A 13,940-nucleotide genomic window follows, 5' to 3' on the forward strand; every position below is an offset into this window, starting at 1 on the left:
CAAACTCTGTTGTACATCTCACGCCCCTCGTTCATCATTCATGATGTCGGCTCACAAGTTAATCAGTCTCGGCCTTCTTGGTTCATGCCTTGCTCAAAGCTCGTATCCCAATTCACAGTCGGGTTCGGCGGGTCAGATTACATTTACGAACAGTAGGAGGCTGCTCTTTGACACCAACGGCGATCAGATCGACGCCTACGGCAGCAAGGTCAACTACATTAATGGCTCGTATTATCTCTACGGCAACAGCTTCTCGACCAAAAGCGGTGCATATGGCATCAAATCGTATTCATCGATAGACCTCGAAAACTGGCAGTACAATGGCTTCCTCTTCGATCCAGCCTCCGCGAACGCAGCCGTGTGTTCTGAAGCCGGATGGTGCGGCAGACCACACATTGTCTACAACGGCAAGCAATACGTACTCTGGGCGGACGCCGGACCAAATGGCTACCTCGTTGCAACTTCAAGCTCTCCCTCGGGACCTTTCACTTTTTCCTCGGAACGAGCAGCTATCGACCCTCAGTTCTCCACTCTCCAACCGGCAGACTTCACAACGACCATAATCAACAATACAGGCTACATCGTCTTCTCGGCCCTCAACTTCAACGAGCCAACAGCAGGTTCTATCTGGCCAGAAATTTCCCAAACCCTCCACGCCAGCGAGCTCACATCCGATCTCACCAACACAACCCTCAAGTCCTATCCCGTCCGGTCATCAGAATTCGACCTCATCGACCAACAAGCTGAAGCTCCAGATCTCTTCTACCGGGAAGGCTGGTACTACGTCGCAGCCGCCAACACTTGCGGATACTGCAACGGCACTCTCGCCCTACTCTACCGAAGTCGAAGCACCCAAGGTCCATGGACCAGACAGATTCTCGCAGGCTACGGCTGCAACGGGCAAGTCGAAGGGGTACTTCCGCTCACAGATCCGAACACCAAAAAGACCACATACGTTTGGCACGCCACCTCGGTCCCAGGGGGCCCACGAACAGGATTTGGCGGCCACATTTTCCAACCCCTCGTCTTCAATGCTGACGGCAGTGTCCAAGATCTGGACTGCTCTGATAACGCCGAGTTCCCCGTAACTTTCACAAAGGGTACCGCAACGATCGCTTCTTCGTCTGCTGGTGACGGAAGCCCAGCGAAAGCAGCCTACTCGCCAATCTGTGATTCCGACACTTTCCATCTCTACCAAACCTGGCGCGCCGCGAAAAGCGGAACCATAAAATCCGTCGCCGTCAACATCGCAGGAGCGAAAGTCCAGACTGTACCTCTCGCTCTGACCGTTTTCAAATTTTCTTCGCATTCCGACCTGCTCGCTCCGGAATATAAATGGACAGCGATGGGAACAAAAAGTGTCAATGGCACTGATTTGAGCTATGTTTTCGATACTGTGAAGGTGGATATCACGAGTAACGCTACCGTGAAAGCGGGCGATTATCTGGGATTGGCGATGCTGGGCGAGGACTTCACGCCGTACTGTCATTTGGAGTATGCGAATCATGATGCTGGGAACGTTTTGTATCAGAGAGGTGCGGGACAGAAATCTTGGAGGGGTCGGCAAGGGACACCTATTTATGAGAGGACAGGGAAGGGTGTGAAGTTTTTGGTTCAGTATGCTTGATGTAAACGAGCAGGAAGAGTATTCCGCTCTTGCATGCAGAGTAAGCTTTTGGCAGCGCATTAGGTAAGCGCAGGTGTAGGGCTGAACGAGCTGCATTGTAACATATTATTTACAGATGGGCGGCCGTATGGCGCGGCTGAGTGACCATTAGCGCACAATCCTCCCGTCTTAAGCTCTTCGATCGATCTACTCCATGCTTTCCTGAACTTCCTTCAATTCCAGCACCCAATCCAAGCAGCCACCAGCAGCGCCACATCTCAAACTCGAGAAGCATCATGTCCAAACCCACCCTCACCGACCGTCTAGGTCCCTGGTCCGTAATCCTCCAACCAAGCCAAAACATCAACCGCCAGAATTCCCACCGCACAGTCCCCATGCAAGTCCTCTCCCTCGCACCCTCACGTACCGGAACCCTATCCATGGCCTCCGCCTTCAAACTGCTAGGCTACAGCAACCCCTACCACTTCTCCAGCATCTTCCTCAACGTTCGGGACTGCGACATCTGGATCCCGGCCCTCAGCGCCAAATTCCATCGAAACGAGAAGATCGGTCGCGAAACTTTCGATCAAGTTCTAGGACATTGTAGTGCCGTGACCGATGCCCCGTGTATAGTTTTCTGGGAAGAATTAATCGATGCATATCCCGAAGCGAAAATCTTATTGGTGGAACGCGATGAGGAGAAATGGGTGAAGAGTTGTGAAGGTTTGACTGATGGGACTTTTAATTTTTTGCTTGTTTATATCTTTCGATTTACGGATCCGTTTTGGTTGGGGAAGATTATTCGGACGGGATTACTTTGGACTGCGGTGTTTTTTGGGACGTGTGAGAGTCAAGAGGCTGTTATGAGGAATGCGAGGAGGGCGTATAGGGAGCATTATAGGGAAATTAGGGAGAAGGTGCCCAAGGAGAGGATTTTGGAGTATCAGTTGGGGAGTGGGTGGGAACCGCTTTGTAGGTTTCTTGAGAGGGAGGTGCCAGAGGGGGTGGAGTTTCCGCATTTCAATGAGGCGAAGACTTTGGAACTTGCATTTGGGGCATTAGGGCAGAGGGCGCTGGTGAATTCGTTGTGGAATGTTGGGATCGTTGGACTTGTGGTGTTGGGAGGGTATGCTGCTGTCAGGTATGTCATTTGAGCTTGTCAGCGCCGTGTGTTTTCTCTGCATTGAAGCTCGCGCGACCGCTTTCTACTCTTGTCTATGGAGCCGCAGTCGATTGCGAACAGCATCTCGTGGCAGATCTGATGCTGAGCACAACTGTCGCCGCGGTGCCTTCCGGATGCCACCGCGTGTTGCCAGTGCATTTCTGCGTTATCCAATGTCCAACGTCCCAAACTTGCTCTTTCCTTCGTCTTTCGGCATGTCTATACGGCTTGAGTAGATCTAAGGCGATCTGCTGAGCTCGGAGAAGAGCCTCGGTGCATACAATTCTAGAGCGGCGTTCCATTTTGGGTGGCAGCAGTCGTCTTACTACGAAGCAAGCACGATGAAGACTTTGGATTAGACGCCAAAAACAGCATTGACTTTCGGCACATCTCGGCCCGACTGTTCCCTGTCAACTGTCTCTCTCATCGCAAAGCCATCGGATCCAAATATGCCACTTCTTCCTGCAAGACGGCAACGACGCCCGCATACACCTTCTCTTGAAGCTTTCTATCGGCCAGGCTCCTGCCGTTGTGGTCGAACTCGCACCAGACGCACCTTCGGACGACGCTTGCATAAGGAGAGCCCGCGTCGTTTTCGACCCTTCTGATCAATCGGTCTGCGGCATTGAAGTCGCCCCACGCACCTTCTGCAATATCTTCAGGCCAAAACAAGCCATGTCTGCATCGATCTGAGGCATCCAAAAGATATCCCAAGCAGGACCGACATTCCATGTGCCCCGTACGCCACTTCTGGAAGCTTCTGCACAAATCTTGCACTTCTTCCAAATGCTGTTCGGCCTGTTGCCTGGCATCATTCCACCTCGTTTGAGCCGGCCTTGAGGCGAAAGATGTGTACAAGCTCAGGTCTGCCATATGAGACGCAGCTGACGAGCTTGTCGATCGCACATCAAACCCAACTCTGCCACCAGGATGCACGCCGTGGAGGCCAATCTTCTCTTCTTGTTCTGTCAAGGGCTGAATTTCCGCCTCTTCGAGCATCCAAGGCAAGGAGTTCTGCAGGCTCGAGACCTCATGGTGAAGGACTACGCGCAGCCGAAGGACTTCCGGATCGCGCCACCATGGCATCTTGGAGCCTTTTCCAGGAGGGCTAAGATACAAACTGGCTCGATGTTCAACGCTGCAAGAAGTCGTAAACCTGTCCTGGAGGATTCTAAACAAGCGCGCTGCATAAGAGCGAGCAACGTCGAAATCTGGCGCCCTTATATGCGAATGCATCGGCTCTAATCCTCGGTTGCTGCTAATTGCCCCGAGATCCTGGACCTGCTCATTTTTCTCCTTGATGACGGCAACAATCTTGGAATATGAATCCATTTTAAGGCCCATTTTTAGGCTGCCCAAAGCCTCCGTCACCGAAATTTCATCGGGAGTAAAGGGAACCTGCAAAGTCAGCATTCAGCATCGACTTTAGGAAATCAATCACCGACCTCGCCATTGTCGTCAACAAGGAGACATTCTCGTAGCTCTTCGAGAGCCTCTTCTATACCACTCATAGCATTGGAAAATGTGCTGTACGACCTGCCTAGTCTCTGCCGTAATGAAGCATCGATGAGGGGATCCTCCCATCTATCCTGCTGCCCTGCTTCATGCATGAGCGCCCTTAATGATATATCGTCCATGCTCTCTTCCAGCAGATTGTGGACTTGGTTGAAGATCATATCATGCTCTAGCTCCACAGCGCGCTTTATCCTTTGGAAGGCTTTCAGAATACGCCTACTGTTTGGGACTTCTAGAATACCAGCTGTCCAGTAACCCAGGCCAGATATTAGCTGAGGAAACAACTCCAAAACTGATCCAGCGAGTTCTGCACCGTGAACCCCTGTGTTCTCGGTTCTATCCAAGGCCTGGCCGTAGTGATGATGGCGAACTTCGTCTGAGTATGGGTCAGCCTGCCACACTTAAAAATATCATCCGATGCGTACTTATGTTGATGTCCCCATAATGGTTACCAAAGTGCGCTCTACCTTCTCCACTGACGCGGTTGGCCCGAATAGTTGACTTGGTGCGGCACTCAACATCCTGACGAACACATTCGCCCTTTGCCATTGCTACAACATCTACGGCGATAGTTTGGTGATCTGGAATCTGGCCACGTGCGGGTAAAGGAGCGAGTTTCCTGGGCAAGAGGTTTGAAACTCATCCGGCGCAAGCGAGTCGGCGTGAAATTGTCAGAGGGCTGGACGAAAATTGCCACCATTTACGGCAATAGCATTTCACCAAGCTTATGATGAGAAGGCCGCCTCTGAGCAAAGACTGTTTGGAGTCCTGGTATAGACACAATTTGAAACAGACTCGCATACAGACGACGAAGCCAAAGCTGAAGGTGTCTGAAGGATTCGAGTTGCCTTCGTGCCAAGAGGTGACCCGCAAGGCAGATAGTGTAGCGATTGGCTGTATGCATGTGAGTGGACGCTGAGCTGTCCGGTGGCCAGATTCCTCCCTCGGCAGACGACGAGCTCCAAAAACTCGCTTACAAAATGGAGCAAAGTCGAAAGGCAACTGGTCTGGGCCACGATGTAGTGCTGTAATTGACACTCAACAATGGAGATCCCAAAACTAGTCAGGCAGTGTCTGAAACAATTCCGATCGCTGCTCGGAGATGCGCAAGACGATAAGCTCGAGGAAGAGTACGGTCGATTCAGAGTATGGACTGGAAACTTGGCTGCTCACAGAGAGGTCGGATCTCGTAGCCTTGAATACAGGCTTAAAGACTCGGAGAATCTTCGAATTCGGGTCTTGAGTCTCCTCGGCGATCTTCTCATTGAATTACAAGATTGTAAGTCAAGGCAGTCATCGAGGCAGCGAAGATTCTGACACGGACAAGATAGCGACGTGAGACTTCACGAGCATGGAGACCAGCCGCGTCTCGGAGCTGGACCGTTGAATCTGACTTTCGTGGATGACGACTTCGGAGCAGGCGACTCAACACAAGACATTCACGAACTAGTGAATCTATTGTATAGATTCTCAATAACCCTCATGAATCCTGCTGGATACAATCGCGTTCGAAGGGCATTCATACCAAGATCGGCTGCTTTTGATCCTTGGTTCATTCCTCATGTCCAGAACAAGTATCCATCGGCACAAGCATGGCTGGCGCAGCGCTTGGGTCGTGCTATATCGTCAAGGCGTCAATACATCATTTATCGAGATATATATGGCAAAAAGAAGCATCAAGGTTTGGAGAACGAAGCTCCGGATGAACAGACCACCACTGTTGCCACCTCCATACCGGGTGTCAAACCCCCGACTCTGGACGTGGCCGATCTCAATAAAGACGCGGACGATACAGAGTCCTTCTACAGTATGACGTCTTTCGCACCCACGGAGTCTGATGCGTCTGTACTTCGCCCTCCGCGACTGCCTGAGAAAGGTGCTAGTGGAGACCCATTTGATTGCCCGATCTGCAACAGTATTGTGCAATTCACAAACAAAGAACGGTGGAGGTCTGTATATCCAGATCTTGGAACTGAGCCGAGCTCACTTAGAAGCTAGGCGACACGTGTACGAAGATGTGCCTCCATACGTCTGCACGCATGAAGCTTGTTCTACTGCTAATATGCAGTACACAAAACGCCGAGACTGGCAACGCCATATGAGCCGAAACCACTTCAGAGTCTGGAAATGCTCGGTAGGATGCAGCGCACAGTTCAGCACCGCAGACGACCTGATCACACACCTCGTCGATGATCATAAGCAGCCGAGTGACGCATCCGACCTTCAACGATTAGCAGAGATCTGCGCCGAGCCGATGCCGCTTAGTGAAGCTTTGACTTGTCCTCTCTGCCAGAAGCTAGAACTTACCTTGAGCTCGTGGTTCAAACATGTCGGTCGACACATGGAGCAGCTTGCGCTATTTGCTTTGCCTTCGCACCTTCTTGAAGACGAGCAAGAAGGGCAGAACGAAGACGAGAGCGCGGATGAGATGGGAACAGGACTTGAGAGCGGTTCGGATGTGATCTCGATTGGGGGATCCTGCATAGAGGAACAAGACGCTGCGGTGGATGAGAACACGAAACGTCACGAGGGTGTCTATAACTCTACTCATGAAGCAAAAGCGGAAATACTGCACCACCTTAATCCCAGTGATTCATCTGAGGATCTACCGGTATCGATCGCAGCAACTGAATACGATACTGAAGAGCACACTGGTCCCAGTGAAGCTAGCAGAGCCACAGCTGAAGCTTCGAAGGAAAGGGTACTGGTGATGCTTTAGCGATGGCTTCAGTTATGCCAATATTGCCGCCAAAAGACTACATGGGACCGACAGCGGAGCAGGGTAAGTCTCGCCAGACCGAATCTTCCACTGCTGTCGGCGAAGAGCTTCAAATCCGGGATGCTTCCGCATTGGATCAGCAGCACATTATGGATGAAAACTCCAAGTCTCGCGAGGATATTCATGCTCTCGATTTCATTGCCGTGCGGCAATCCGCAGCCGTGCAGATACTGCATTCGATGATGACCGATTCGGACGATAAGTCTCGGCTCCATCATGGAATGACCCACACCATTGAGCCCAAGGTCAAGCCTTCAGGCAATGCACTGAAGGAGGATCTAAACGAACTTTCCAATGAAGTGAACGAAGATCGACCTACATCAATTGCAGCAACTGAACGTCGCGCCGGGAACCACGCTGGTATGTCTCAGCTTAGCGACTTGGGAGCTGAAGGTACTGCTATGCTGGGAGAATCATCTACCCCTCCGAGCCTCCCATTTCCTCCAGAAGATCTCTTGCAATCAGCAGCAGTCTCAAAGCCGCCTGGATCTGGAGGACTAAAATCGCCATCGAATACAGCAGAATGGCCAGTTTCGCCACGCCTCTATCAATCCTCTGAATATTCAACGAGCGCTAGCCAACGACGACTCGCGCAAAGGAATCTTGAAGAGAGACTCAAAGAAGCGGGTGATCGCGTTATTAAGCGTGAGCAGTTGCGTGTTGCTGAGGACGGGCTAAGGAAATTGGATGATCCATTTGAGGCGCTATCGCCGCTACGTCCTATTACGCCTCCGGAAGTTTCTCATCCGACCTTCAGACAACGATTCACGCAAAGGAATCTTGATGAAGAGAGGCTCAAAGAAGCGGGTCATCGCGTTATTGGGCGTGAGCAGTTGCGTGCTGCTGAGGACGGGCTATGGAAATTGGATAATCCATTTGAGGCGCTATCGCCGCCACGTCCCATTACGCCTCCGGAAGTTTCTCATCCGACCTCTAGACGCCAATATGTGCGCCCTGTCGTCGTGGAAGTTCAGCCTGACAATCCGACCGCCATGGGCACAGGAGCGTACATTTTGCCCCTTCCACGTCTACTACAAGCTCTCGACCCGTGACATCGTCCGAAGCGTGGTCAATGTACAATTTCGAAGTTCATGCACGGCAATGCAGAGACTGTCACTGAGATGCTGTGCTGAGATCAGTTTTCATACAAGTAAGCGCGCTGCAGCGTCTCACCATGCGTACATTTGATGTTTCGAAGCAAGCTACAGAGACGCATGCCGGTGACTTGGAGGTTCTGGTTGAATTGGCCTCCATGGTAGTGTATCAGATGTGCGCTGAGCCTTGACAATCCCGTTAGGAGCAGCGTTGTTCAGAAGGAAATCGTTATATCCCTTTCTGTGCAAAAAAGTATTCCAAGTTGATGGGGTGTGAGATCGTTCGGCAGCTCATCCTTGCAGAAGCCACGAGGCTCGGCACCAATCGCGGGCCGACGTATCCGAGATCTGGGCGCTCGTGCTCGAAAAGGAGTAAAAGTAATCTCACAGACTCACAGACAATCGATCCGACAAGCAGGAATACTTTGAACATGGTGCGCGGTGGTCGTGGGACTCGACTCAAAGCACAATCACGATCATGACACAAGATGGGCGCAATGAGCGTATGTGAATGAATGCTATGCCATCTCTCACGCTGCTGACACGATGATGCCTTAGTAGCAGCCAGATTCGCCGATCTGCCCATCGCCGTCCTCCAAGCCGAATTGCAGCGTCGCCAGGCTGCAGGTGAGCGACCAGCATGCGCCTCCGGTAACAGTGACCGCGACTACAACTTCGGCCTTCACCTTGGCGCCCTCTTCCAGATCCTTATCCTCTCGACCCTCGCCTGCTCCTTCCCACTGATAATCCGCCGCTTCCCGCGACTGCCAGTCCCGAATCATGCGCTGTTCGTTAGTCGACACTTCGGGACAGGTGTGTTGATAGCGACCGCATTTGTGCATCTGCTCCCCACAGCATATACGAAACTGCTAGATCCATGTCTGCCACCATTCTGGACACATGTCTATCCGGAAATGCCGGGCTTCATTGCCATGGTCAGCGTCATGCTCGTGGTGGGCATTGAGATGTTCTTCGCGGCAAAAGGCGCAGGCCACAGTCATCATGTAGACTTGGAGCAGTTGAGGACCGGCGAGACGGATATTTTAGACACACGGCCGGCACTGGGGAGAAAGAGCCATAGCTTCAACAGGTTCCAGCAACTTCCCCTGGGAAATGCTGACGATGGCGATATAGCTCTGACTGAGCAGCGCAGTCCATATCTGGATGCGCCGCCTACACCGACAAGTTCGAGCGAGTCACCGGCATTGAACAAACCACTGCCGCGGACCCCAAGTCCTGGGAGGCAAGAAGAAGACGACGACGTCGGCTTGGACCTTGATGAGCTCGATCCAGCCGCTGACGATACACAGCCACTCACGCGTGGGAATGAGAGCGACGACGAAGAGGATTTAGTCATGTCTGGCAATGGTCGTGCTAATGGGCACGCACGACCCATGAGGCACAGTCGCAAAGTCTCGTGGGCAGATCAAGTCTCGGAGCACAGCAATACACCACATCAAACGCCTCATGAGCAAAGACTCGTGCTTCAATGCCTGATGCTCGAAGCTGGCATTCTCTTCCATAGCGTCTTCATCGGATTGGCGCTGTCCGTCAGCACGGGCTCCAAATTTGTCGTACTCCTGATCGCTATCAGCTTCCACCAAACATTCGAAGGTCTAGCCTTGGGCGCTCGAATCGCTTCGATCGGGTCCTTCTCCACGACTTCATACAAGCCTTGGTTGATGAGCTTGATGTATGGCATCACGACACCTATTGGCCAGGCTATCGGCCTCGGGGTGCAAGGACTCTATAATCCACGAAGTCAGTTTGGACTCCTTATGGTGGGCATAACGAATGCAATCAGCAGCGGCTTGCTCTTATACGCCGGTCTCGTACAACTGCTTGCGGAGGATTTCCTTAGTGATGCAAGCTATGTAGAACTGCGAGGGAAAAGACGATTACAGGCCTGTAGCGCTGTAGTAGCCGGTGTTATGCTTATGGCGTTGGTGGGCGTCTGGGCATAGCCTGCAATTGAAATGAAACCACCAGCCTCTTCCCCCTCTCCGGATATAGGTACGTTCGACCCGACGAATCGTGACTGCTTACTGTTACACAAAGTCGACCCCCAAAGGACGCCCTGCAGGTTGCTCGCATGCTGGTGCATGGCTCGGTCAGCCATCCTGCTTTCCGACGGAAGCGAGAGCGGACAGGAGCTTCCCACGTTGCCTGCAGGCCAAAGAATTTCACATGTCACGATCGGTAGATTCCAACCGCCGGAATGTCAGCGCTCACATGAGCTTCGCGTACCGTCCGCTGTTGAAACCAACGAGTCGCACTGCATCAGACCTGGAGGTGTAAGCTGCGTTTCTCAAATCTGATTGCATGCGAGCGAGTGCGAGTGGTATGACGACTACTACTCATCGAACCCAGACAGATATCAGCCCTATATGGGCGCTTAGCTAGTCTTCTGAATTCAGACATTCCACTTCAAACTCTGCCATGTATGGGACAGACTATGGCGAGACATCTTGCACAAAGGGCAGTGTTGATATTGACACTGGCCGGAGTCTCCTTGGCAGAGACGTCGCCGAGCTCGTTGAAGCCTATCTCAGTGCCGGCCAGCGGGTCATGGTATGCGGAAGCGTCAGTTTTAGCAGAGTTGATGCTTACTACCTCTCAGGCAGGGCGATGATGGTCAATGGAGTACATTTCATGTCCAAGTGGGCACGCCGGGTGAGTGGCTATGAATGACGGAAACGATTCACGACTGATCCCTCCCAAGGCCAACTTCTTCACCTCCTTCCCGGGTCTTCTGTTCAAGCAGGGAACGCCATCTGGGCGATCGCGCAAGAAAGCTGCACCGAAGAGAACCCAGACCTATGGAATTGTGAAGAGCAAAGAGGTGATGTCTTCAGCGCAAATGAGTCGTCGACATGGTTGACATCACAAGTCTCCAATGGCTCGTACTACAACCTCAATCCAGTCATTGAGTCCATGCTTGGCCTGAATGCCAATGCATCGTACGGCTTGGATACAGTCACGCTCGGCACAGCGAACGGGGTCCTGCCTCCTCTCCCAAATCAGTTGGTGGCTAGAATTGCTTCGAACGACTTCTGGGTTGGCGTGATCGGGTTGAGTCCGCTTCGGCTGAACACGACGGGCTTTGACGACCCTGTGAGAACTCTCATGGGTGCGCTTAGTGATCCTGAAGGTAGGAAGATTCCAAGTACGACCTGGGCCTACACGGCGGGTTCATTTTACAAAGACGCTCCCGTATTCGGCAGCCTCACGCTCGGCGGCTACGATTCGATGCGATTTGACCCGAACAATTCTGTGTCGGTACCATTCTCCATCAATCCATCCCAAGATTTGCAGATCAACCTTCAGTCGATCACGTACAACGGCACAACCACACAGAGCAGTTCTTATCTGCTTACCGACACCATCACGGCGTATATGAACAGCATGATCAACTATATATGGCTGCCTCCTGAAGTATGCGATGTTTTCGAAGCAGCTTTCGGTCTGGAGTATGATGAGGCCACAGAGTTCTACCTCATGAATGACACCACTCACGCAAATCTTCTCGCCGAGAATCCGACCTTCACCTTCACTCTTGGCGGAGCAAATAGCACTGAGACAGCCACGATCGTCCTTCCATACGCTGCTTTCGATTTGAATGTCAGCTATCCTCATGTCAATGGCTCACAACGGTACTTCCCCATCAAGAGAGCGCAATACATCAGTCAATATACTTTGGGGCGCGTGTTCTGGCAAGAAGCATATGTCATCGCGGACTACGACCGCCAGAACTTCACAGTCGCTCAAGCATTGTTCCCCTCTAACTCTACTCCAGAACTGGTTCGGATCTTACCGCCTGGTGCCAGCGACTCTAGAGACGGCGGCCTAAGCGGCGGTGCTATCGCCGGCATCGTAATGGCAGTCCTCGCCGTGGTGGCCAGCGTACTAGTCGTGCTTTGGCTCTTGCGCAGAAGAAAACGACGTCGACAAGCTCAAGAGGGAGGTAACGCAACAACGGAGATCAAGCATGTTCCTGCTGCTGCTCGCGCTGGCGAGATTGATGGTCAACAGATTCATGAGAAGTCTGCAGATGGTGCGCCGTTTGATAAGCAAGAATCGGAACCGCATAAGGCGCATACTTGGGAGACGACTGAGGCGCAATTGGCCCCTCCTTCTGAGCTTTCGACTGGACAGACACCGCGATCTTTGCATTTGGAGACGAATTGGCCGAGACAATTTTCGGAGTTGCCTGCGGAGTTGCCGCCTGTTGGTGAGATGGAGGCGACGAGGAGGGATGGAGCTTAAGTTCGTTCGTTCAGCGGCATTGCGAGTTTTGCTTGGTTCTCAGGCGTGCGATGTGACTTCCTTGTTTGCACCTTCCACCTTCCACGATCTACTATCACTTTGTCCTCGATCTAGATTAGCGGCTGAAGAAGTCTTCATCGCAAGGAGCAGGAAGCAGGAAGCAGGTGCAGTATGCGTTGGTGGAAGGTGCGTGTCGTGCCTGCCTCTGCTACTCGCGTTCAACCAGGATGGAAGGGGCGAGGACGGAGATAGGGGTTGGCGAATGCTCCCTCCCGCGCTCTTGCCTTCGGGATGTGCCGCAATAAAGCTGCAACAACACTCATATAGCTGATAGAATTTGCAGCAGCCAATCAAGTCAGACTGCTCAAAATTGGACGCGTCCCCCTGAGAGTTGCTTGACCACATTTCGGAGTGGGGTTCGTTTGGATTTGGTCCTTCTTAGATGAACTTCGGTTCTAGAGGACTGGGTGGCTTTGATGGTTATGAAAGACTCGGAGTGCGAGTTCTTTTTTTGCCATTTTGTTGGAATTTTCGGCGCGGTTTGAAGTCGTTGGAAGTAAAGTGAAGCTTTTTGGTGGACGCTATTCAATCTTGAAAGGAGCTTTTCCTTCAGTGGAGGCCAGGCAGGACACGAATTCGAGACGGAAAGTGGAATTGGGCTGTCATTTAAAGACGGCACTCACGAATCACTTGTAGACACGTCACTTCGCAGCAATCGTATTCGGCCCGCATGTGAAGCTTGGCATTCCGACCATTCTTCTAACATCCCCCGGCTTCTAGACTTTCACCTCTCAACAACCTACGCAAGACAGCCACAACCACTCTTAGATATCGGCGCAGAGACGATGGACTCCTCACCACTCGCCAAGCTGTCGGCGGAGCTGCGCAACGAAATATATGAGCTCGCGCTTTCATTCGAGGACACCATCACCGTCACCGGAACTTCAGCCTCTAGTGACCTCGAGTGCTCTATCGGTCACCCCACTGCACTTATCCAAACATGTCGCCAGATCCGCTCGGAAGCGACCAGGATGTTCTACGCGAACAACACTTTCCACATCGGTGGATCAGGCTCAAGTGACAGTGTCGAGGTCACCGACGCCTTTTCAGTCCTTCAGCGCTTCTCTCACACCATCGGCCTCCACAACAGCAAAGCCATCAAGCGTATCAGCGTGGAAGTGGTTTATCATCAGCGGATGCATTTTCCACTCGAACCGTCAGCGATGGAGAACATCAATGCTCAGATCAAGTCGATGCGTCACGCCGCGCAATTCCTTGATACCAAATCGTTCAAGTGTGTGTTGAAGCTCTACTCCCTTTTCCAACATCGTTTCAGACCAGCTGTTGTGGTGGAGCTGGATGTGGTGGACTATGAGGACTCGAGGCAAAAGGCGATTGCCAAAAACCGGGAGGACTCGTTGGATCTAGGAGACGCTATCTTCGCTAGGTTGTTCTTGGGGATGCTACATAAAGATTTTGGCGAGGAGCATGGCGAGTGAGTGGGCGAACAAAAGAGGG

At 52.2% G+C, this 13,940-nt stretch overlaps 6 protein-coding genes across 6 annotated transcripts; all 6 read left to right on the forward strand.

The window, feature by feature from the left end:
- Window positions 1-40: 40 nt before the first annotated feature.
- Window positions 41-3,752, forward strand: MYCFIDRAFT_216350 (glycoside hydrolase family 43 protein; the record flags this gene model as incomplete). The annotated part of the gene is made up of 3 exons (XM_007931759.1): window positions 41-1,535; window positions 1,850-2,747; window positions 3,203-3,752. 3 exons carry the CDS (start codon window positions 41-43, stop codon window positions 3,459-3,461), a joined length of 2,652 nt encoding a protein of 883 aa, XP_007929950.1. The 3' UTR covers window positions 3,462-3,752.
- A 1,575-nt stretch (window positions 3,753-5,327) lies between these two features.
- On the forward strand, window positions 5,328-7,002 carry MYCFIDRAFT_34701 (uncharacterized protein; the record flags this gene model as incomplete). The annotated part of the gene is made up of 3 exons (XM_007931453.1): window positions 5,328-5,566; window positions 5,624-6,232; window positions 6,282-7,002. The coding sequence occupies 3 exons, from the start codon at window positions 5,328-5,330 to the stop codon at window positions 7,000-7,002; spliced, it is 1,569 nt and encodes a 522-aa protein (XP_007929644.1).
- Window positions 7,003-7,892: 890 nt separating this feature from the next.
- MYCFIDRAFT_212151 (uncharacterized protein) lies at window positions 7,893-8,393 on the forward strand. The gene has a single exon (XM_007931760.1). The coding sequence runs from the start codon at window positions 8,008-8,010 to the stop codon at window positions 8,248-8,250; it is 243 nt and encodes an 80-aa protein (XP_007929951.1). The 5' UTR covers window positions 7,893-8,007; the 3' UTR covers window positions 8,251-8,393.
- A 174-nt stretch (window positions 8,394-8,567) lies between these two features.
- On the forward strand, window positions 8,568-10,137 carry MYCFIDRAFT_204715 (uncharacterized protein). Its single transcript, XM_007931761.1, has 2 exons — window positions 8,568-8,659; window positions 8,715-10,137. The coding sequence occupies exons 1-2, from the start codon at window positions 8,635-8,637 to the stop codon at window positions 10,118-10,120; spliced, it is 1,431 nt and encodes a 476-aa protein (XP_007929952.1). The 5' UTR covers window positions 8,568-8,634; the 3' UTR covers window positions 10,121-10,137.
- An 84-nt stretch (window positions 10,138-10,221) lies between these two features.
- On the forward strand, window positions 10,222-12,788 carry MYCFIDRAFT_87429 (uncharacterized protein). Its single transcript, XM_007931762.1, has 3 exons — window positions 10,222-10,727; window positions 10,777-10,829; window positions 10,879-12,788. The coding sequence occupies exons 1-3, from the start codon at window positions 10,600-10,602 to the stop codon at window positions 12,420-12,422; spliced, it is 1,725 nt and encodes a 574-aa protein (XP_007929953.1). The 5' UTR covers window positions 10,222-10,599; the 3' UTR covers window positions 12,423-12,788.
- Window positions 12,789-13,267: 479 nt separating this feature from the next.
- MYCFIDRAFT_79718 (uncharacterized protein) lies at window positions 13,268-13,921 on the forward strand (the record flags this gene model as incomplete). Its single annotated transcript, XM_007931763.1, has 1 exon — window positions 13,268-13,921. One exon carries the CDS (start codon window positions 13,268-13,270, stop codon window positions 13,919-13,921), a length of 654 nt encoding a protein of 217 aa, XP_007929954.1.
- Window positions 13,922-13,940: the final 19 nt, after the last annotated feature.

Source organism: Pseudocercospora fijiensis (assembly GCF_000340215.1).
Source record: "Pseudocercospora fijiensis CIRAD86 unplaced genomic scaffold MYCFIscaffold_8, whole genome shotgun sequence".
NCBI lineage: Eukaryota > Fungi > Ascomycota > Dothideomycetes > Mycosphaerellales > Mycosphaerellaceae > Pseudocercospora > Pseudocercospora fijiensis.

Excerpts from the sequence above, each read along its gene's own strand:
- MYCFIDRAFT_212151 (XM_007931760.1), top strand. The coding sequence starts at position 8,008 with ATGTGCGCCCTGTCGTCGTGGAAGTTCAGCCTGACAATCCGACCGCCA.
- MYCFIDRAFT_87429 (XM_007931762.1), top strand. The coding sequence starts at position 10,600 with ATGGGACAGACTATGGCGAGACATCTTGCACAAAGGGCAGTGTTGATA. Across the intron at positions 10,728-10,776 it reads GTGCCGGCCAGCGGGTCATG|GCAGGGCGATGATGGTCAAT; the intron begins GTATGCGGAAGC and ends ACTACCTCTCAG. Across the intron at positions 10,830-10,878 it reads TGTCCAAGTGGGCACGCCGG|GCCAACTTCTTCACCTCCTT; the intron begins GTGAGTGGCTAT and ends ATCCCTCCCAAG.
- MYCFIDRAFT_204715 (XM_007931761.1), top strand. The coding sequence starts at position 8,635 with ATGACACAAGATGGGCGCAATGAGC. Across the intron at positions 8,660-8,714 it reads ACAAGATGGGCGCAATGAGC|TAGCAGCCAGATTCGCCGAT; the intron begins GTATGTGAATGA and ends ATGATGCCTTAG.